Source organism: Genypterus blacodes, unplaced genomic scaffold, assembly GCF_046128005.1.
Source record: "Genypterus blacodes isolate CSIRO-AG114 ecotype Tasmania unplaced genomic scaffold, CSIRO-AGI_Gbla_v1 ptg000032l_1, whole genome shotgun sequence".
Classification (NCBI taxonomy): Eukaryota; Metazoa; Chordata; class Actinopteri; order Ophidiiformes; family Ophidiidae; genus Genypterus; species Genypterus blacodes.
This window is the reverse complement of record NW_027466845.1, coordinates 3,599,089-3,622,902: the sequence shown is the minus strand read 5'-3', so window position 1 is coordinate 3,622,902 and position 23,814 is coordinate 3,599,089. Positions and strand designations below refer to the sequence as shown.

The 23,814-nt window shown below is 48.4% G+C and overlaps 1 protein-coding gene across 1 annotated transcript in view; it reads left to right on the top strand.

The window, feature by feature from the left end:
- The window catches only part of robo1 (roundabout, axon guidance receptor, homolog 1 (Drosophila)), a 124,489-nt gene that overhangs the window by 69,232 nt on the left and 31,443 nt on the right, over positions 1–23,814 (top strand). The window contains exons 3-6 of the mRNA XM_076146049.1: positions 13,566–13,723; positions 18,550–18,670; positions 19,944–20,082; positions 20,183–20,310. Of these exons, the coding sequence (XP_076002164.1) occupies positions 13,566–13,723; positions 18,550–18,670; positions 19,944–20,082; positions 20,183–20,310 (546 nt within the window). The remainder of the gene's footprint in view (positions 1–13,565; positions 13,724–18,549; positions 18,671–19,943; positions 20,083–20,182; positions 20,311–23,814) is intronic.

Here is a 23,814-nt window from a genome sequence, read left to right as displayed (position 1 = left end):
ATCTTTGGGCCAAATGTCTCCCCTTGGCGAGGCGCCTTATCTCCCCAGAGCTCGGAATGGAGGGAGAGTTTATCTGCTCGCTGAGTCCTGACCTCTTTCTGCCGGGATGTTTGGTTTGCAGAGGAGATAGCGGAGGGACAGGATGACGGCTGTGTGGGCTTCTGTAACCCTGGAGGTTCATCTGCCGCTCTCTATCTCTATCTCTCTCTCTCTCTCTCTCTCGCCCTCTCTTCCGCTGCCAGGGGACGGGCGTGTTTGCCGTGTTTGGAGTTTGCTTTCACGCTTGCTTGTTTTATTTCCTCGGCTCAGTCAGTGCGGTGAGCCTGTTGGGTCAGCAGGTGCTAATGAGTTGTACCACTGACCACACAACCCAGCAGCTTTTAACACACCGCTGTGTGTGTAAACATGACCACTGACCTCAAACACACACACACACACACTCACAGAGGACTCCTTCGCTCCCTCTAACCTGCGTATGGAACCTGGAGGCTGCCGAGGTTTCAATTATTTACGAGTTATGAGTTCCTGTTTTGTAAGATGGGTGGAATCTCACTTGTGCAGGAAAACACAGCAATTAAACACAACATGAATATTCCCTGGAGTCAACGTGCAATATGTACAGATACAGACAGGTTGTACAAAAGCGGATCAGCCGTGACCGGATCCAGGTCTCCCATGCGTCCCTGGATCCCCTGTTAGCAGAGAGACTCCCAACATCTGCCCCAACCCCCCATCATTCCCTGCCTCCCTGCTCCGTGTTTCCTCACCCACAGAATCATCCATCCGTCCACATCTCTCTCCTCCGTGCCTCTAAATTTCCTCCCCGCCTCTGCAGCTTCCCCCTCCTCTGTTCCCAACGGAGCTCCTCTCACCATAATCCCCCTATGATGCCGAGACTTTGCGCTGACCACATGCCTTCAGATGCCTGGAATGGCATCCAGAGGGGTGAACTGGAGGTTGCTGGTTATCCCTGTTGACGCCCACTCAGCAAAACGGGGAAGAAGAAGAGATCCGGAGGAGACACGTGACCCAGACTTAAGACCTGAGGGTCAGGATTGAAGACTTGGCCATTGTGCATCTTTGGAATGGAAGAGAGTTTAATAGACCAATCCTACAAACTCCAGATAAGGAAAGATATAAGTGAGAGGCATGAGTGGAGCTACAGGAGGATCTTCTCTCATTAGAACCAAATAGAAAGAGATGTTCTTCAGTAAGTTCATCATATAGCACATTTAATAGACTCTTCTTCTCCCGGAGGAATGACTGCAGAAGGAACCTTCTTCAATGAGATTAGATCATCATATATTAATTTCTGAGCTGTCAGTGCTCCTCTTTTTTAGTGAAGGGGCGAGAGAGAGAGAGAGAAAGAGCGGGAGAGAGAGAGAGAGAGAGAGAGAGAGAGAGAGCTGTGGGGGATGTGGTGGAAAATATATGAGAATAGCAATAAATATTCTCCCTCAGTATGAAGCAGAGATAAAGCAGCAGTATTATCACGCTGGAGATGAAATGTTCTGCCACATTTGAACCTGTGCTCAATTTGTTTTTATGCCAGCGTTCGCCTGTCACAGGAAATTAAGCTTAATACACCAACACGCTTCCTGAGAGACTGGCGCAAATACACACATTTAGGGATTTTGTGTTCATTTTAACATGAAGAAACGATTCAAATGTATGTTTGAGAATGAGATTTTTCAGATGGAAACACTAAGGGTATGATTCCACTCAATAAATATGATATAATGTAATAATATGATAATTACACTGTCATAAACACATGGAAGTATAATATCTTTTCTAATATGTCTGAGATGTCAAATCCTATCAATATTTTCAGTCTATTTCTTTTCTACGCACATTTTGAAACTACTTAGCTACAGCTAGTGAACACACACACACACACACAAAAGAGAAGCCAAATGAAGACGTGTCATCATACTGATACTAAGTAAGTGTCCTTCACGCCTCAATCATCTGCAAATTCAAAGATCATAGTAATATTGCAAACCCAACATGAAAAGAAGTCATTGGATGAACGAAATCTAATTCTATTGCCTTTGATTGGAATGAAACAAATGAAAAAAAAGTTTTGAAAGACGAGACGCTTTGGTGAATCTGCGGCGGGACAAAGAGATGTAACGGGCAGAAGCTGAAGCAGAGCGACAGTAAAGAAACCTAAATCACAGCCTGTCTATACGGTGTACGGCGTAGCAGAATGCGCCCTGACATTCCTCGCTCTCCATCACGCCCGTCTGTATTCCTGGAGTTTCCCCTTGAGGCACACATGCCTGCAGGGGGAAAAGGATTTCTCCACCGCTTCTATAAATCTCGTGGATATTTTAGAATCCTGTGTCAGTAGATTTGGTGTTGTGGCCTTAAATTTCCTCCGCTGCCGGGCTCGGATTCGTACCCGAGGGAGACCGACTGTAAATCAGTTCAACGGGATGTTTCGGCCCATGTTAACAGTAGCAAAGTGTCCCATAAAACAAAGAGGGAAAAACTGTGAAGGAACCCTTTTCCCAGCTCTCTCCTCTTCGCGCCTTTGCCCCCTTCTAATGAAAACGTAAAGATGGAAACTCCCGAGCTTAACATCACTCCTGAAACCTTACACAGCGTCAATTTCACAGGGATCACACAAAGTTTTGGCTCCGGCACAAAACTTCTTCGCTGGCATGGATCGCACTCAATATTCCATGTTGGACAACTTGACAAGTGTAGTGTAAAGCTATAGCACCAAAGTGTTTGGCAATGACAATGCAGGAGTTCAACGCTCCAGTGCGAAAGATGAAATTTCAGCTCGATCTCTCCCCGCTCCTTCCCCCCCTCCTCTTCCTCCCTTCCTCGCTCCGTTCCCTTCCCCTGTTTTCCGTGAATCTCTTCCCACTGTAACAGATCCCCTCTTAGATAGGGTTATGGACATCTTTTCATCTTCTCCGGGTCCATCTGGGAGAGTTTAGGGTGCATGTGGAAACCATTGGAATGGGACGCGAACTGATCAGAGAAAGATGTGCCCCTCTGGAGCTGCAGCAGCACATGTTTGTATCTTCGGACCCCTATTTGCTCCATCTCGCCCTCTCCAACATTCCTCCGCCCTCCGTATCGGTAAATCCCTCCGTACTTCTTACCCGACCTCTTCCTCTCCTCGTCCCGTTGCCTCCTTCCTTCCTTCCTGCTCTCCCCTCCTGGTCTCCCGTGTGCCTGGTAGAGTGATTGGAGGGGGATCGGCGTGGTGGAAATGAAAGTGGCCGTGACGAGAAGCTGAGGGATCTGCTGGAACATTACATTGGATTCCCTTGAGTTTTTTCCTTCCCCATTTTCCTCTCCGGCTGCCTGTTTCCCCTCCGCACGGCCGTGATCATGTTACCCCTCTGCAGTCACCTCTGCAACAGCCGCTGATGTAATCCAAGTTTAGGATTCTCTCTCTCTCTCCCGCCCGACGATGCAGCGTTCTCCACAACAATCGCTCGCTCCTACTGTTTCCAGCCGTCCCAAAGCTCTATCAAATTAGACTTTCACTGGAAACTAACTGTGTTAGGCTAAGATTTCCATTACACAAATTAAGATGAAAGGGAGGCTTGTACGCTCTCTGCTTTGAATTAGCCTGTTTGACATGTGCTGCAGCGAGAACATCAGCAAACCGTATGTCCACTGGATCTCATTAAGCAGGCATTAATAAGCCAAGCACGAGCAGAAGTGGATGTAAGATGTTGCGAAACATGCGAGAACAACTGTAGGACACACACACACATACACACACACAACTGTGCTGGTGAGGAGTAGAATTTGTCTCACATTAGCCACAGGAAGGTCCAGCCGAGCAGGAGATGGATCATGTTGACGTTGATCGGCCATTTTAGAGACGAACCCGACCGGGATCTCATTCCCTCGCCGTCCTGGTGGTGTTTTCATAGCACGGCGATAGAATAACACGCCATCGCTCTCTGCTGTTTGTCGATAATATATCTTTGTTTTTAGAGGACGAGCGAGAGATGGAGGGGGAGCGAGACAGCGCCGCAATCTTGTCTTGAGATCTCAGGCTAATAGACAAGTGAAGAGATCTGGAGCAGATGTTAATGCTCCAAAACGCTCAGACGGGGGTTAAATGTCACACCGCATGTTTGTGGATTTGATTTCTTTCAGGTTCACGAGCAAGTGAGGCTTCATCGTTTCAAGGAGGTTGGACTTTTTGGTCCCAGACAGCCAGATGGTGGCGCTACTGGTCTGACCACTTGTCAACTGACACATGTTTTTGTTAAATATTTGACCCTGGACTTATTGGGTCAATCAGCATCCATTTGTATAGGCCACGCCCCTTTAGGTTGAAGGTGATGTAGAATCTTTATATTTTGGTTCCCATCACAATGTTTTACATGCAGAGCATCTGGAGCAAGCTGGACAAAAGTTGTATCTTTGTTTTTAGGTATTCCTCACTGTTTCCTCACAACAAGAGGCAGCCAAAGCTGAGTGGGTGTGGCTTAATCTTCACAAAGTGCTTCATGTCATTAATCAATCGAATTTTTTTTTCTTAAATCAACCTGCTGGAGGCGCTATGACAACTTTGTAACCTGACATGGTAGAATCAAACACTTGTTGGTTTGTCAGTGGGGGAGAGGTGGTGTGTGTGTGTCTGTGTGTGGAGGGGGGGTCTGATAGTACTAGGATAGTAGGATAAATGTCATCACTGAGAGACAGAGTGATAACTGGAGGACTGTTGGGCCTGTTGGCGCCCTCTAAGTGCCTTCTAGTAGTTTGTGTATCTGCACACACACACACACGTGCGCGCACACACGCACACACACACACACATTTTATCAGACACGTTCATGTACACACAGCTTTTGGTTTCCCAGGAGGAAAGGGAGGATAAAGAGCCCTCACATCCCCGTCTCACCCCGGTCACGTTCAAGGGTCCCGTGGCTGTTCTGGGCCCGACGCAGCTGCTTTGTGCTGGCAGAGCTGAGGAGGGGAGGAGGGGGGGTGAGGACCAGCAGAGGGGGTCCAGGGGGAGGGCCCACGGGGCTCCTGGGGCCAAGAATGTTAATTGGGAAGATTGTTTTAATAAGGCGCTCAGTGCAGATGCTGGGAGAGGGCGAGCTGGTGGGGCCACACAGACCGGGAGGGCAACACACACTGAGACTTTGTCAGCAGACGTTACTGGAACAATATGAAGCGATCTGTGTAAAAACACATTGTGGGAATTAGGCACGAGTGGATAAAGATATTCCACGGCTGCCGGCGTGTTTTCACCCGCTGTTACTGGATGTAAAGGGATTTACTGTAATGAGCATTGTATAGTGACAAACGTGTGATCGTCGTGTAAAATCCTATTACACTGTGAAGAACCATGCAGACTAACACAGACAATTAATGGAGGGAGGAAAGGGTTCAGAGGGAGAAAAGAGGCGAGGGAGGAAAAGGGATTGATGTGTAATTAGAGAACATTGAGGTGTGTCAATCATGGGACTGTTATAATGACATACACGACAAAGGCTCAAATTCAGTCAGAACCACACGCTGACACATGCTCTGGTACTGGATATGATCATAAAACCCCTCAAAATAGGATTTATAATATCCAGTTATAGCACAATTATGCCTATTTTCTTTGGCGTCTGTTTAGATTTGCCTTCATGCAACAACCACACTGCATTGTGGGTATACTGTATGTGTTGCAAGTGCACGAAAGAGTTAATTCCCCTGTCCCACTTCACAGGGGGCATATATATGCTGTGAACATTGCCCCATTGCCTCAGGGCACGAAGTGTGTGCGTGTGTCTGAGCGAGAGAGAGGGACAAAGAGCGAGCAAGAAAGAGAGTATACATGCGTACGTACGTGTTTGTGTGCGCTATAGTGTTACATGCGCTCCTTTGTGTGCATGTAGAGGGATTTGAGCTGCAGGGCAGACACTGAGTGGGGCAGCAGGGTTACTGGGCTTCTTCTCGCTCCTGCTGCTCTGGAGCCATCGGGCAGTAGAGCGCCCTCTATAGGCCGGTGTGGAGTAGTGCCGACACGCTTTAATCTTATTAGATGGATTCCAACCACCTAGTTTCCCAGTTCAGCTCTTCCCAGCCAAATGAGGACACGTCACCGGTGTTGTAATGCTCAGGAATGTAGGGTAGTTCAGCGTTGTGCGTTGTTGTTGTCCGTGTCATTAAGTCAGCTGTTGTTGCGAGCGCTGCGCAATTGAAAGCAATTCTCCTCTTGTAAAATCTTTATATACCTGCCTCTCCTACCCTTTATCTCCCTCATTATCGTTTTTACTGCAACATGGAATTCCTCAACGCACAGTTTCAGAATGGAAACAGAATAAAGTCCATTGGCTCCAGCTCTGTGCTGTGTAAACGGAACATTTAATGTAGCTTGGCCAGGTCCTAATGAGGACGATAGACATGATTGCGTTTAGTAGCCGTGATATTTGCCGTGGTTTCTACGACAGGTAATCCACTCTGAATCAAAACAGCCCTGAAATGGCTTTCATATGCAGCGTGTATGAGCTGATTTGTTGGGGGATTTGACGAGGCTGTAAATGGCCCCTCTATGTTTTTCACTCATAAACTGTAAATGTGATAATTTCATGCAGATGTTTGTTACACTGTTTGTGTTGCGACAGTGGGAGTTCCTGTCAAGAGTTTATGGGAATTGTAATTTTTCCTCTTTCTCTGGGAGTGAAGGGGAGTCATTTTTGAGCAGTGTGTTTTGTTTTTTTCGGACATTCCTGCCCTGTGGAGCCCCGGCACTCTAATCAGTCTTTATTTTAGTCCAACTTCTGCTCTCACGGCTCTCCAATCAAAAAGTGTCTGTTTATTGAACTATGAGGTGCCAAGTCACTCACTCACTCAGTCACTCACATAAACCTGCCTCCCCGCTGCCCTCCGCGCCTCCGCGCCTCCCGCCGCCGCCGCCAAACGCCATCTCTCTCTCTCTCGCCCAGCCTGACGAGAAGACTTACGACCGTTTAAACAAACACAGGCACTCAATGGCCTCTCTGTCTGCGAGGCTGTGGGGCAGGGTTTCCTTTATGTGGCCTGTGTGTGTGTGTGTGTGTGTATATGTGTGCGTGCTTCTGTTTGCCTATATCCTCACATGTTGGTATATCTGTACGTGCGGATAATTGTTTTTTTTGTTGGGTGCGCATGTGGTCTACATGTGTTTGTTGAAGTGGGCGATGAAGTAAAAGGTGCCACGCTCAGTTTCCCGCAGCCCGGCTGTGGCATGGCGGCGAGCGCAGACCTGCCCCTCTGCTGTGCCACTGAGCCGGCTGCCCTGTCAGGTCCGGACTGTAATCACCTGGCACAGCAGTGTATGAACCCCATCCCCCGCCCCCCTCCCCTGGCCTTACCCCTGCTTCCATATACACACATCAGCAGGGTCGGACTGACACATTTCCATACATGGCGTGGTTTACATTGGTATCTGTGCATCCTGTGAGTGAGTAACACATGTGCTGCTCATTCTCTGGACGCCGATCAAACCACGGTGTTATCGTCTCAATATGTCTCTGCGCGTCGTCCAATTTCGTTTTGTAGCAAATTAGACGAGCCAAGAACAATATTGAGCGTCACATCTTTCCTCGTGTTTTGTTCATTTACAGATGGAATTACACGTTTGTCATGTCGGCTGTGTTTACTGGCGGGCGGGCGTCCTGACGTGATCCTTTAGGATGACCTCATTGCATTCAGGGCCTGCAGGTGCAAAGCCTTAAGGCCAGGGCGCTAATAAACCGTCTGCCCCTTGTTGACATATTTACGGGAGTCTACAAGGTGTCTTGTAGTCAGCGGGACACTTAGGCTGTCAAAGGTTTTCAACCACACTGACTCGGCAGATGTGACCTGGTATTGAATGTCACGGTTGTGTCAGGAGAAATGATTGCTTTTTTTAATGATTAATCAATAATGAATTTGGAAAACACATTTGGAGGCCATAAACTTTAGATCTAAAGCAGCGAAACATGGAGGTGCATAAATTGTGTGATCGCTTAAAATGATAATCCTCAACTCCAATCCAAATTTAACACAAATTATTCTGTGGTGTGGATTTTTTTTTGGTTTTCTAAAAAAAAAAAAGAATTCATAGGATTTTTGAGAAATGACTTGACTTGTAGTGATGTGTCAGTGTTGCAGTGTTTCTCCAGCCCAGTAGGTGGCAGCATTTTTTGCAAGTCTGCAAATCACAAATGATGTTTTTGAAGAAGAATAAGTCGTTTTCTGGGTAACAAACAAAGAGAATCGAAAAGATGGTTGCACTCTGTCTGGAATCATAGATGTTGTTGTTAGTTACCTGCTGTTATTGCCCCCTGCACACAGCGCCCCCTGCAGACACACTGCCCCCTTACACACTGCACACAGCACCGCGGGATGCACAGCTCACCGCAGCTTGTGTGCAGCAGGATAGTGTGTCTGCAGGGCGGGCGAAAGGGCGAGAGGCCATGAGCTCAGAGGCGAGGAACGAGAGCCAGATTGAGAGAGGGAGCGAGCCTGCCGCGTCCAATCTCATCTCCTTTGTGGTGGGGTCAGGAGGGGGGGGGGGGGAACCAGGGAATGAGAAGGAGGGAGGCAGAGGAGGGCCGGATCTTCTGAGGGGGCAGTGGGAGTCCTGTTATATCTTCACACCCACCAGCAAAAGTGCACATTATGCAAGTTTGACACACACTGTACACACACGCCGCTGGCAAAATCACACACCCCCAACAGCCTTTGCAATCGAGTGGCAAGGGTTAACACACCATCGCTGTGAGCCTCGCTTTCATGTGAGCTATGTGTGAGTGGAGAGAGAGAGAGGAGAGAGAGAGAGAGAGAGAGAGAGACGCCAGGCAGGAGGGCAGAGAGAAATTTAGAGACAAAAGTTAGAGACAGAATAAGACATGTTCGTCCCACAGGACAGAGCTGGAGGGAGGGTGAGGAGCATTAATATGGAAGAGACACACACACACACACACACACACAGCTGCAGAGTGTATAAAGCAGCCTTTTGCTGGTGGCGTAAACAGCACTCACCACGGGGCCCAGGATTTACATGGCACACTAACTAGACGTTGACTAGAGAGGAGTTAAGCTTCTGTAAACCCTATTTTACTACGTATAATCTGTCATTTGACTCGACAAAACAGGCTGTCAGAGCGCCACTGATTTCAGACATCAACTCGTCTCGTCGCCGCGCCACACAGAAGTCGTGCTCATGGAAAAGAAGGGAAAGAGAGGAAGAGAGAGACGAAGGTCTTTAAGTGATAGCTTGGAAGTTTACACACGTGCTCGAATGTGTAGCAGTTCAGTCCAGAGAAACATCAGTTCTGCCGTTGGGGATGCCAGGCAACTGTGAAGACGGCCAGTATTTCATATTTCCTCATCGTTCTCCTGCCCGTTCGCTCTTACCTCACTTCCTCCAACGCTAATATGATCAGGATCAGGATTAACAAGGCATGTGGTGCGCATAAGGCGACCGTGTTTAGGAAAGAAAGATGAAACAAATTCTCTCAGCGTTCCTCCTCCTCGTTCCATCTCCGTCTCTTTTTCTGTCGCGTCCCTTCAGCACCTCCTGGCGAGCCGTGACCGGTGCGTCTCAGATCATCTAAAGCCGGACCCACGCTGCGCCACGCTCCTCCAGGACGGCCTTCTGATGAATCTGTAATTCCCCAGCGGGGGGTCCGTGTTTGTGTCCTTCTAAAGATTTGCGGGGAAGCCTTGTTGTACTGCGTTTCATTTCCTAGGAGCAAAGCTCAACGGATCTTCCCACCCAGACTTGTGTGTGGCATTAAGTCTTCATTTTCATTAATGTTTGCAGGGCAGCGCGGGATCTCATTTTAATTTGACATTTCGACATCTGCTTTCAATTTCCCCAGGAAGAGTGTGTGTTTCTGTGTGTTTCTGTTTCCTTGTGAGTGTGTGTGTGTGCGTGTGTGTGTGTGTGTTTCTGTGTATTCCGTGTGTGTGGGTTGACTGGGGGATACTTTGCGGGGGTGATGAACCTGGGAGTTTTGGAGCTGAGAGCCGCCGCCTCATCTGACCTTTCCAGAGGCTGTTTGAGCGTAAGAGAGATGATGGCAGCTAATTGTGTTAGCCTCAGCACAGCTCCAGCCGGCTACTGTGAACCCGGGGAGTGATTGATCACGGGTACGGTACAGTGGAGTGCGTCTGGACCTGGCCGTGCCAGGACCCAACAGATGTTTGCCACTGCGCACTAAAGCTCCGTATTGATAGATGTGCCCTCTTTACGCACAGTCAGCTGTTTGTCCGGCAGTGAGGCGTGTGTGAGCCAGATGAGATAGGATACGTTTCGTTCCTAACCCTTTTATACACCCTAAAGGAGGAAGTGCGTGGCGGCGTGTATCCCTTTACCTCGACTAAGCACGCGGCCATTGATCCCAGATCCGGATGCTCGCGCCGTTCCGTCCCGTCGTCAGCTTGTTTAAGCAGATCCAGGACGGACACAGAGGCGTCTCCGGGCTGGGGACCTGTGACTTCGGCCCGTTTGCACATGAAGTCGTAAATGCAAAATCTCTCTCTGCAGTACGCACACACACAAGGAGACACAGAGAGAGAGAGAGAGAGAGAGAGAGAGAGCTTGGTCTCCCTGTTAATAGCGCAGGAAATATTATCTGCTGCGGGACAGCTGCAGGCTCACTAGAGAGAGACAGAATGGTAGAGTAGGCTCATTATCCCAAACACAGACACAGACCTCACCACACACACACAGACACACACACACACACACAGGACGGCACACAGTGTGAGAGCCTTGCTTCCCCCCCTCTTCTTTTTTGTTTTTTTGCCAATTCTGAGTCCCAGAACAGGAAGTGCTAAGGAGGCAGTCAAACCAGGCCTTATTCTGTGTGTACAGGCGAGCAGGAATCCTTTATTGAAACCAGGGGAAGCAAACGATTCCACCTCAGCTCCGGATCTGACGGGACTTCTGGCGGAAGAGTTTGGGATTTGTACCGCATCCAGATCTCTGTCCTGACAGACTGTCTGGCTGCCTCCTCTCCTCTCTCTCTCTCTCTCTCTCTCCCTCTCTCTCCATCTCTCTCTCTCTCCCTCTTCCTCCCAGGGGAGTTTGTTTTTTCGCCGTGCAGATGTTCAGCGCTGTCTGCGGCGCCGCACTAAGCTGTGTTTATAACAAAGAGGTGTTGGTTTAGAGGAGAGGAGAGGACGTAGAGGTGGGGGAGTGAGGGTGCTGTGGAGCCGGGGTGGAGGTCACTGGGCTGTTGGTGTAAACACTCGATGATGCCAGCTCTCTCCTGGGCCTCCGACCAGTCGATAAAACCTCTTTTCCTCCCCTCACATCCCCTCCATTATCCCCAGACAGACAGACAGATGCATGGACATGTTAGCTGAGTGTAGCGTGAAGCCCAGCAGGGACGGCAGAGACGCCATAAGAGACGCGGTGAACTTAAGTCAGCTCAGTGTCGGGGAAACATGTTGAAATGAAGAGAAACACACAAGCATTCCTTCTAACTTCAAAAGTACACATTCATTTTTCAAAAACATAAATAATACAACAAAAAATGTATGAATACAAAGTGCAGTCTTCAATCCAACGGGGTCGAGGCTCCTCTGGGTTTTAAATGGATATTCGGATATTCAAGCCCGACTTGTACAAAAACCGTCTCTGACCTCGCGGATACAAACAGTGCAGCTTCAGACGCAGCCTGAGTGCTAATGACTCACATGTCTGCTGCTTATGTTTGCGCTCCCGCTCGGCTGAATCTGCTTTTAACCGCAACGGTGAATGAGCTCATTGGCCGCACAGCTGGACGGCGGGATAAGAGCGAGAGCCGTTGGATCAGACTGTTACACATTTATGTTACATGTGTCCTTCTGTCTGTTTGAAGCCATTCTCATAAAACTTGATGGGGACATTGGGCGATCCCGTAGGTCCATCCACATATAGGCCACGCCCATTTGCGGCAAGATTTTTATTTTCTTTGTGTCACCTCCTGAACTCTCATTTTTAAAACAGTTTTTTTAATCTTTGTAGGCGTGGCTTATTCATCAAAAAGATAGCAGTTTTTGTAATCAGTATTCGACAAAAGCCTTCCTGCTTTGTTCCTGTCAGATATGGTATCTTTGGATTAGAAGCTAGGTCAGGTCATTATTCAGCTGTGCAGCCAGGGGGCGTATCCATGCAGCCAGGGGGCATAACCCTTCAGCCAGGGGGGCGTTACCATGCAGCCAAGGGGGGCGTAACCATGCAGCCTGGGCCTGGAGAAGCCATCACCAACAGCTCCCTCCAAACCAATTTCTAACAGTTGAATTGGATTCTCGCTCCCTGTTACAAGAAACAGACAGGCGCATCTGAGCTTGGCGAGGACCAATTAAGCGCTTAAAGGTTTTACTGAGGAATTTGTCGGCTGTCAGTAGGTGAGGGGTCCTGGGGTGAGGCCCACTTTGATCTGTAGCAAAGGTGACTGGAAGCACGTCGAGGGGCGTGAGACCATCGCCTCCAAAGGCTCAGCTCATCCTCCCAACAAGACAGAATACAGTAGCACACACACACACACACACACACACACACACACAAGCACAACATCACCTGTTCTGTGTGTGCAGGCTTACATCACGTATATGTGTGTGGCCGGAACTTCAGAGAAATTTACAAGGCTGTTCTTGTGTTATGTTTTCATGTGTTTGTGGTGCAGCTGGGAAAATGATTACCAGCACGAGGCTGAAGAAGGAAGAAGGTTTCTGCTTCTTCATTACTTTCCCTCCTCTCTGTGAAACTCAGAGATATAGAGTCAGCGTACTGTAACTCCCTACGGACAACAGATATGCATTGATCAGCTTGGTTGAGACTACTGGTTAGGAAGGATATTGATGTTTGCTGCTCTCTTCCCCCCCCAAAAAAGACAAAACCTTTCTGATTTTAGCTTTAAGGTTTAAATTTCATCCTTTCATTCCAGTATCTATTGATCCTTTACCAACATGTCAGACTTAGGAATGGACCTTTAATGTCCTAACAGTGATGTGACGAGCTATCTTGTTTGTCATCTTGTTTTACGCTTCCAGCTGAGAAAATCAATGTAAATTGGAATCACAGGCAGCATCAGTAGATTGGATCTAATGTAGATCTCCGTCTCTGTCAAGCGAGGACGCTGGGATGTAAATATGCAACCGCGGGAGAGATGAAGAGGTGATGATGGGGATGGGAGGTTCGGTGTGTGAACTGCCGTGTGTGTGTGTGTGTGTGTAGCTTTATTAACAGAGGGAAAGGTCAGTGCTATTACAGATGTTGATGGGAACCTGCTGTGTGGTCATCAGCACTATTATAAAGAGTATTGACAGGAAGCAGCCCGTCACAGGCAGCGTGTGTCTAAGTGTGTGTGTAGCTATCTATAGAAATGCTGTACACCATATCTGCTGTAAATCAATACTTATTGTTGTCACGTTTGCAGAACTAATGGTGTGTGTGTCAGAACGCCTCAGCAGCTGTTTTAGCAGCTTCATAAATGTCAGAATGAGTGTTGGTTAACCAAGAATTGAGTTTTTCTGCGGTTTCCTTTTGTTGAATTCTTCCTAAACGAGGACGTGTTTTGCTCAATCTTCTTCTTCTCTCCCCTCTGTTTCTCCCTCTCCAGTTCTACGTGATGACTTCAGACAGAACCCTGCAGATGTGATAGTGGCGGCGGGGGAGCCGGCGGTCCTGGAGTGTCAACCCCCGCGAGGGCATCCCGAACCCACCATATCCTGGAAAAAAGACGGCGTCACAATCGATGACCGAGACGAAAGAATCACAGTGAGTGGACGTCAAAACACTGAAAATGACTCCGTGTGCATGCAGATTGAACATGTATGAGATGGAAAAAAGCCCTTTGGCCAGGTGAAGTCATTACCAGCGCTTGAGTGTTTGTTAAAGATTGATTTTTTTGGGGCCTCATTATTCAGAAATGGCAATTACAAAAGCTAAAGCGGGGCCATTTGGTTCGGCTGCAACCTTTAATGAGCGAGACGCAGAGCCGGTCTTGCTCCATTAGTCAGCAGCGGTGAATTGATTGGGGGACGGCCTGCTGATGAAATCAACACACAGACGCACAGGTTGGGAAATGAGCTGACCCAAGTGGACAAACTTGTTCTCAGCAGCAGCAGCAGCAGCACAATTCTTTACATTTGATTTAGAACCAAACCAAACCAACAATTAGTCCAGTTTAATTAAATCAACAGCCGAGGCGTCGCGGCCGTATTAATCAGCTCTACACGCTTACTTACCAAATGTTTGGCTGGAACTATCCTGGCTCAGACTCACAGCTCCAGACCACAGGCAGGAAGAGACTTTTAGTTATGTTTGATTGGATTTGCGCTTCAGAGGGAAGCAAAGGCTCTGAGTCAGCGCTCAGCCGACACGAGCAGGTAAGCGAGGCGCAGGAAGTAGTTAGCGGCGGTCTGGAGCTCATTTTCACCGTTGGACTTCTGGGGTTTTAAGGCTCGGGCTGTATTGGCTCACTGTCAGACAGTTCGGCCTTCCAAGGGCTTGACTGACTGTGGCTCATCTTCACAATGTAGTCATGGAAACTCAACCCCCCCCCCACACACACACACACACACACACACACACACTCTCACACACTGTAATGAATGTGACTCGCTAATAAGGAAGGTGTAAGCCATCGGCGAAGAGCTGAAATCCCGCCTAAGCTGGTCGTTCTCTATACATTTTCACTACGGGCCAAGTCCAAACAGTGATTTATCAGCGTTGGCTCTCAGCAGAGGAGAGGACGTGACTTTGCAGAGGCTTTCTGCTCTGAGGTTGGTCACATAATCATAATTCTTTTACATAAATGGCGTGAGTGCTTCTCTCTCTCTCCTTCTCTCTCCCTCTCTCTCTCTCTCTCTGTGCCACTGTGTTTTCCTTGTTCCCTTAATAAGCACCACTGGTAGAGGATTAAGATTTCGTTTCTGGCCGCTAAGCAGTGTAATTGAAAGAAACAAGCACATAATCGAGTTAAAATCAAATCGAGTCTTATCAGTCCACCGAATGTGACCCCAGCCGTCACCGATAAGCACGCAGAAGTCTACAGCCAACCTCGTGACCCGCTGTGCCCTCTCAGATATGAATCATCTGGCCTTGTTTACACGTTTGCCCCAAGCGTTTATCTGTGACCGACTTCCTGTTTCTCTTGACTTCATTACATGCCTGTTGTCTCGACATGGATGGGATGCGGAACAGAGTTTTTATTTTTTTCTGGTGAAATTTGCGTTAAATGATCCCAGAGACTCTAATCCGATTTTCATGATAAGCTCGTCATCAAATCGCAGGCAGAGCTCCCCGCTGCGTCAGGAAAAGGTGACACGAGGACAAAGTAGGTCTGTTTCAACTCAGTGTGATCCATGGCTCTGGTGCACATGGCCCTTCCCATAATTCAAATCAGCCAGCTCTGTTGTCCATGAATCATTTCCACAAACACACATCCTTCCACCCCCCTGCGCCCTGGAAGCACAGGCTTGTTCTCGCCGCTGTGCACGAGCGGCGATGTGTGAAATCCTCAGTGTAAATGTTGTGAACGGCGCTCTCGTAAAAAAACAAAACACAAGCTCGCTGACTGGAAGTTGTGTCCTCGTAGCCTGCGGCCACGTTTGGGCCTTCTGAGGAAATGAAAACAGGGTCTGGTGGATTTTATGGCACCGACCCCAACCAGCTGGTAAACATCCTGCCGAGGACAGAATCTGGCAGACGGGAGCGAGCGAGAGGAGTTTTTCTGAGACTTCCAAGTGGCTGTGGTGACAGTTTGTTGGGTGACTGCACATATTTACTGTTCAAGGTACTGCTTTAATCACAAACGTTGCATATTTAGGGAGATAGGGAGACAGATATGGTTGATGGAGTGAAACGTAATGCTAACACTGCTAATTCAACATGAGCCGCCTGTCAGATTAAGTCTTAAATCTTAAATCTCACTTTGGATTTCACAACACGGCCGGTTTAACAGGCAAAGTCGCAGTAACTCTAGCAACAAACATAGATTTCAAAGCAAGATTGACTTAGTTTAATAAGGAATCTAGATACTCACACAACCACTAGACTGTTAGAAAATATCACTTAATGTAATTCTAACTAAATGATGGACTATCCTACTGGGAGTCTCTGGAAACTTCCACCCCTAGAGTTCAGTGTGTCTGTGCTTTTGTTAATGCAGCTTGAGTGCACATAGGAAGAGAAGCAGCGGGTGGAGGCTCTATAATGCGCTGAACAGCTGAGCTCTCCGCCGGACCCTCTGTCCGCCTGGATTTGCCGTGTTTGGTTCAGTCCATTCCTCCCCACCGTGAAGCATGTTGGAACGTGCAGTCTCCTTGGTGATGGCTGGTGATCAGTGTGGGGTCCGTAACCACCTGGGGGGGGGGGGGATTTTCTCTTCAGAGGGATGCGACCGCTCGGCTTTGGTGGCTGCGACATAAAGAGGGAGGGCAGCGAACTTCAGAGAGGCAGAAACATCAGAGGGATGTTCTTCTTCTTCTTCTTCTTCTTCTGTTTTCTAATCTATTTCAGTCAGCTGTGTGTAAACAGCAGTGACATTCTCTGTGCCATCTCACATATTTCCGTGAGTTATGTGGGGTGGTGGTGAAAACTTTCCCACTGAGCCGTAAATAAAATAAGACGGGTCTATTATCCAATAATGCTGCCGAGCTTCTGGCAGCAGACAGCTGTGTTCCTCATAACTTTGTCAGAAAGGAACAATAAGGGCAGGATGAATGCAGAGAAAGAAGGAAAATGGCAGCATTTTGAAGCTAGACCATTGTCTGCCCCGAGCGACAATCACTCAGCAGCATCGTAAATGGCCAATATGCCCAACACGGCCCTGCCTCCTTTTGTGGAACAGTTATGGCTAATTATTGGCCTGGAAAATGAACTGCTGTGCGAGAACAAGCACAGCTCCTGCTGAATGGGGGCTTCTGCATTATCTGCCTTGCCAAATGACATGAGACAAAAGGCGACAGGATGGAGCCATCTCCCTGTAATGCCGGGATAATGGTGAGATTGCGGAGGCTTTCAGCAGCCCGTGTGCTGCGCCGTGTTGTTGTAGAGAGGATATGCGTGCGGAGAAACAGAGAACCGCTGCTGCATTCATTTACTTCAGCGAGCGCTCCGATTCCCCGCTGCTCCGGCACTCACAGATATACAGAGAAACCGCCGCAGACACACAGAAGTTAGAGTACGGGGCCTTTAAGTGGATCCTCATGTCAAAGCCCTGTGGACCCCACAGTAAACCCCTCTCTTTTCGGGCCGTATGCTCTGCCCTGACCTTGGGCCTTTGTGAGTGTGGCGGTGTTTGAGCCGTTAAGCCTTTCCCTCACACAAACAGTAACATAATGATACTTCAAACCCCTCCAGCACCACGGGGTGTCCTAAATAAGCCGGGCTTCCACTGCCCCCCCTCCCCCTTCTGCCTCTTGTCTTACCATGAATATTAAACAGGGGTGAAGTGTAGAGGAATGCCTTAGAACACGGAAGAACGCGTCCGGTCGTGGCTGGAGTAGGTCCGAGTCGTCCCTCAAGGATTCAGGTCCCGACTGCTCTATCAAAACTTCTGAAGTTAAAAAAAAAACGTATTGCTCACCTACAGTGGACGCATGTGGTGTGTTTGTACGTTGATGTTAATGCAGTGAGACAGGCTGTGCAAGTGGACACACATGGAGGAGGGCTGGAGTAGAACCACGTAGTCAAGAAGAAAGGAGATTTGCGGCGCTTTTACAATACAGTGTGTCTCTAATAAGGGGATCCATTACATACATGCAGGTGGTGGTCGTGGTTTAGGGGAGGGGGGGGGGGGGGCTGAAGTGTGTATTTAAAACCTTAAGCCCCATCAAGGTAGAGAGATCATTGGTGCAGCATTCTATTGTCTGTCTCTGCACTGACTGGCACGGCTGTCAGCTGAGAGAAGGGCTGAGGGGCCTGAGCCGGGGCCCGGGCTGCCTTTCTGACTGCCTGAGAACAAAGCACCTCCTCTGGCCTGTAATCAAAGCCCTGGGAAATAACAGACGTGACATTCACCTGGACAAACACACATTCACTGGTGGGTGTGTTTGTTGCTGTTGTGTGTGTGTGTGTGTGTGTGTGTGTGTGTGTGTATGTTTCCTTTGCTCTCACTTGTAGCTTTACATACAGACTAGAAAAATTCCAAGAATATCACTCTTTGAACATTCCTCACAATAATAGACAGGGCTGTCTCGGAGCTCTTTGTGGCGACTGGAGAAGTGCTTAGAGTCCTGCAGCGCCTCAGGTGCTCCCTCAGGGGCCGTGCGGTTGTGTTGGATTGGGAAAGTGTTCTTTGGCTCGGCTTACCCCGAGGAGGAACGGGCGGGCTGATAGTGATTTAGACTTCAAGTGGAAGTAGAGGGGGGAAAGTACAAAATGGGTGGAATAATAGAGCGATCCATTCTGTGCCTGTATACTTGTATGGAAGTGCAGTGAAAATGAGCTCCTCAGTGCTAAACTATGATGTGTTTGTTGGTACATTTCATTTGCTTTTTGGTAAAGAATTCCTCGCAGACATCTCTGCTGTTTCCTGCTCCTGTCTGTGTCGCCTGTGAGCCGGGTTTAGCCTCTCACCTCTTCCTCTATTCCTTTAGATCCGTGGAGGGAAGCTGATGATCACCAATGCCCGGAAGACAGACGCCGGGAAGTACGTTTGCGTCGGCACCAACATGGTTGGCGAGCGGGAGAGCGAAATAGCGGAGCTCACCGTGCTTGGTAACTAAACTTCTCTTTATCATCTCTGCCTGCTATCTGCTTCAGTCTCTCTCCACACACAACCACTAAACATACAGGAAGACGCCCACACACAGTGTTTTGTGTTTGTCTGCTGTGAGAAACACACTCCAGATGTTACGCTTTGGACGTCCATGTCCCAGGAAACTAAATGGTGTCACTGACCTTTATCAAATAGAGTGTGAGATGACCTTCCATCTCACGCTTAGCCATCAATCCCATACTGACCCTATCAGTCTTTCTCCTTTGACCAGCTGCACCCTATTTCACCACAGCTGACCTCTGACCCCCCTCAGCTCTCCAGTGTCCCAACTAGAGATCATGTCTTGAGTCTGGGTTTTATCACCAGCTTTTTCGCTTCCTCCTCTTCTTCTCCCCTGCAGACCTCTAATAATCTGTCAAAGTGAACATCTAGAGAGCGTGTGCAGAGAAGACAAATATACACACGGAAATAAAACAGTCAGGTCTTAAAGAGGGCAGCTCCTTGTTTGTGTTGAGTAAGCAATTTTTGGGAATTTTTGGGACCAGAACAACTGAACGCCCCGACTCCTGAGCCCCCTGTGAATATAGATAAAATAAACAGTGGAAGAAAAAGACATTAAGGTCGGAAATCTGCAACCTGAGAGTCTGTGCCGTCATGCACCTGTGCTGTGGGAACTCGTGGGCAGAGTCAGAGTCAGAGACAGAGTCCGACTCCACGCTGATGAGGGTAAGATGGCAGCAGGGGTGAAGGCCTTTATCTGTCCAGCCTGGTCCAGTGTTGTGTCTTTAGTAATGGAGTGTCTTGTCCTTTGTAATGAGGCCGTAACTCCAGGCACTAAATGCTTCCTGTCCTGGCTTTTTTCTCGAGTCTTAACGTGTCCCGTCCAATCATTCTGTTCTTTTGTCCTTTTTTTTTTAATGTGTACCCTTTGCTGTTAAGACGCCGTTACCATGATGAAAATGTACCTTAGTGAGTACTCTCCAGGTTATTCTGCAGGTAATTTTCCTACTTGTTAGTGTGAACAGCTGTTACTCACCACCTGCAAGGTACTAATGAATAACTGATGACAAGACAAGAACCACTCAATAATACAAGACTCAACCAATGTAGGACAAAACACACATTTGGACTGCAAGGGAGAAAACTGCCTTTTCTGCCTTGCTTTGATAAAACATTGGGTTTGAGTTTAAGCTTGAGTTTCAATAACATTGAGAGAAATTGAAGGAACTCTGACTTCAGCTGAATCGCTTTATTTTTTTCGATGCCGTGCAGAGCGTCCCAGCTTTGTGCGTCGCCCCAGCAGCCAGGTGGTTTTGGTGGACCAGAGTGTGGAGTTCAGGTGCGAGGCCCGAGGTGACCCAGTTCCCACCGTGCGCTGGAGGAAAGATGACGGCGAGCTGCCCAAGGGAAGGTACGACTCCTGAACTTCTCCCCTTTCATCTCACGCTATCCTCTTCCAACGAGCTGATGAGCAGGACGTCGCACAATCTGAACACCTGTTCCTAACGCAGGTATGAAATCCGCGAGGACCACACCCTGAAGATCCGCCGACTGACCTCCGCTGACGTCGGCTCCTACACCTGTGTGGCGGAGAACATGGTGGGCAAGGCGGAGGCGTCGGCGTCGCTCACCGTCCACGGTAAGACGACGAGCCAACGCTGCGTTTCAGGCCTCAAACTAAAACCTGCATTGTTTTAAAATGCTTCATGTATTCGTCTCCCAGGCACCCGAGAGTTAAAAGCTGTTTGTTTTCAGCTGTGTTCTCTCCCACTCCAAATTCATTTCCATTTTGATGTTGTTTGCAGCTTGATTCCAAATGCAATTTAGTCCAGCCGCTCGGCAATAATAGCTTTGAGTTTTAGTGCTACACGGTCATCACTTTCAACTCTACTCTCTCAATTAGCTGATTGATTTCTAATAAAAAGAAACTCAAAAATCCATATAGCTTGTAGTATTGTGCATGTGGGAGCTCGACTGCAATAGATTCCATTTGGCCTATACAAGTGGCATTTCTCCGGAGGCTTGTCCTCGTGTTTAAGACATACTGTACCAGCGTAGAGCCTATGGAATATCTGGGTGTCTCCTGTGTCCCTCTCCACTAGACGTCTTATTAACACAGTTAGAATAGAAAGCAGCCGGTCACAGAGCGTGAACACTCAGAAAGAAGCCATTCAGTAGAACTGGGGGCTGGGGTCGCCCCCCGATCCCTCCTGAGAATCAGAGGAACACAGGGGCCATTTAACGGCAAACTAATGGGAATGTTGGGAGTCGAGCGAGGGAAGAAGGGAGGGACGGAGGAGGAGATTGGGTGCACGGGCGACGGGGATTGGAAGGAAGGACGGCGAGCGTGTTGGTGGCGGCTCGCCGCTGATGCAGAACCAGTTGGGAATTGGGACTGGGGGCGATTGTGGTGCGGAGGATGGGGGGATAAAGGTTTGTGTGGTGAGGTCAGTCATATTAATGTCACTCCCCTGCCGTCTATGGAGCGCAGATAGAAAGAGACAAGGCAATCCTGCTCCACTGCCACCCCCCACCCCCAAAACAGATACTTCATCCTCACATGGCTAACCTTTGCAATTATTCCTTGATTTTCGCCACAAGACAGCGGTCTTTGGATTGCTTTCAAGTGCGAGATGAGGCTCACCTGCCAATACTCTCATCAATATATCTGCTTCTCTTATTGCCTTTTTCTCGCCCTTTCGCTCGCCTTAATGAAGGCTTAGTTAATGAAAGAGAACAGCATTGATGCACAGCTCAATAAGCTGTTCTCCTGGCTTAGAATCATATTTGAACGGCTTAAAAACCTGCTTCTCTTGTCCTCTGTGGAAATGTCTTGACCTCAGCCTTATTCCCTGTGGCCTGCGAGCAGAAGCAGAGCGCTGACCCGGTTTTCATCCCAACCATTCCGCCTGGCAGCCCCCCAATGTTATGAGAAGGTTAACAAGGCATGAAAACTGAAGAAAGAGAGCGTCACTGAATAGATGACATTCTTTCGATGCTTTGACGGGGTGCAGCATCACGTGAAAGGCCCGATGCCTTCACAGCAGCTATTCAACTCTCTTCTCATTCGGCCCAATCAGAGAGATACCTCAACCTCTACTGTGTCTATAGCTTAAAATTCCTAGAACCATTTTTATTTTTACGGAAGATCCTTGAGCTTCAACCAGACCAGGACATAAGGAGGCCAGGGAGGTTGTGGGCACTTAGTCGTCCAGCTAATTAAAGGCGAGCAGGCCACAGTCCCACGCCCGGAAATGACATGCTTCTAATTACAGATGCAGGCTGAGGAAGGGAAAGAGAAGCTGAGTAATTGTAGGTCTAACTAGGCCTGAGTAGCAGAACAGATGTATAGGTAGGAAGATGTCGCTTATGTACTGAAGACAACGTTGCTGTGGGCGTGATGGATACCGAAGACAGGAGGCGGAGGAATGACGGTGGTATAGGGACGAGAATCTCCGGGGATGAAGAGCGACAGAGGAGCAAAACTATTCTGAGGCAGCGCGTGACTCTTCTTGAATAGCTGTGATCTTTGCTTAATATGATTTCTCTGGTAGCAAACTGCTGGCAGGAAGAAAAAAAAAGAAAAAAAAAAGCCACACCACAAACTGGGTAATCCGATTTTTCAAAGCCTGAGTAGAATTAATGGAAATGTACTTTGAACTCAAGTCTCTGCCGGCTCGGATGAACGGATGATAAGAATTAATTGAATTGAAATTGAAATTTGCGCAAACTGAAGTCATTTGTCACGGTGACGCTACGCAGTTTGATTGAGAATTATATTAGCGACATAGCGAGCAATATTGAAGACGTTACCAGGACGGGGTTCAGTCAGACAGACTCCAGCTCGGTGAGGGTGGAGACAGACAGACAGACAGACAGACTTTCACACCTTCCGCAGCCAGATTGTCAATGAACAATGCGGACATTGTGCAGCGGCGCCTGGGGCTGTTTTCCTTTCAGCGCGCTCTGCTCTTGTTACTAACTTAATCAGTGAATTATTGTCCTTTGCGTGTTTGTCAGTCTACTTCACGTCCTCTCGCACTTGTAAATATGTCAAGACAAATATTTCCTTTGATTGATGGGGGGAAAGTCTTAATTGGGCAGGTCAGCGGTCATATTTAGGTTTCATTGTAAAAGCATTAATCTGAAGCAGCAGGGAGATGGGCTGAGATGTTCCCTGCTTAAATACCTGACTGCGTGTGTGTGCGTGTATTTGTAAAGATCTCAGAGTCAAGTAACGGCTTTATGATCAGGGCTCTGGCGCTGTTAGATAGCGTTTATGTTCTGTTAATTAAATCTTACTGATGGATGGTAAAAGCAGAATACATTGGACACAATTATAAAAACCAATGTGTGTTTTTTTGGCTGCTTAACTTTTCCATTAGCAGTGATTTATGTGTTGGCGAGGTCCTGAATGGAGCGCTGGTCCCCAGAGCGGCGGCGCTAATAACCCATGTAAAGGATCTGGAAAGAGACTTGGAACCGGTGCCAAGACAGAATGTATGGGAGGAACTTTCTTGTCAGCGGTCTGCATCTGGTCAACGTGATGATGAATTCCAAAACGGGTCGGACGGCGCGTATAGAACAGATTCTTTGTGCGACTGTGTGTGTCTGCCTTTGATTTCCGCACGTCCCAATTTATCATAACCCTGGAATATACACAGTGTGTATTCCTCGCTGCCATACGTTGTTGTAAGAACCACATTGCCGTGAATACACAAGACGTCAGAGCGTTTAAAGCTAACGTCAGAGCGTTTAAAGCTAAACACGCTCTGCTACACGCCTCTTGTTGCGAGCAACTATTAATCATGCTAAATCCTCAGCATGCCGTCTTGCACTCGCACTGATGTTTGGCCCTCCGAGCAGCGCCGCATCTCAAATCCCCATTAATATGGCCTCTGCGGTCTTTAGCGCACAGCCCGCCCCCCGGTGGGCCGGAGGCCGCGATGCTCTCTGTGTGTGTTTGTAAGACTGTGTGATGGGCTTATTGATAGCGACTCCCCTCCGAGCCGCAGCCCAGCAGAAAGCAGAGTAACCCGGTCAGATTTAAGGATCACCTCTCCCTCCAGGTCCACAACTGTGATCACAGCACCATGGGAGAGGTAGGGTTACCTCATTAAGGGCTTAGACACACATGAATGGG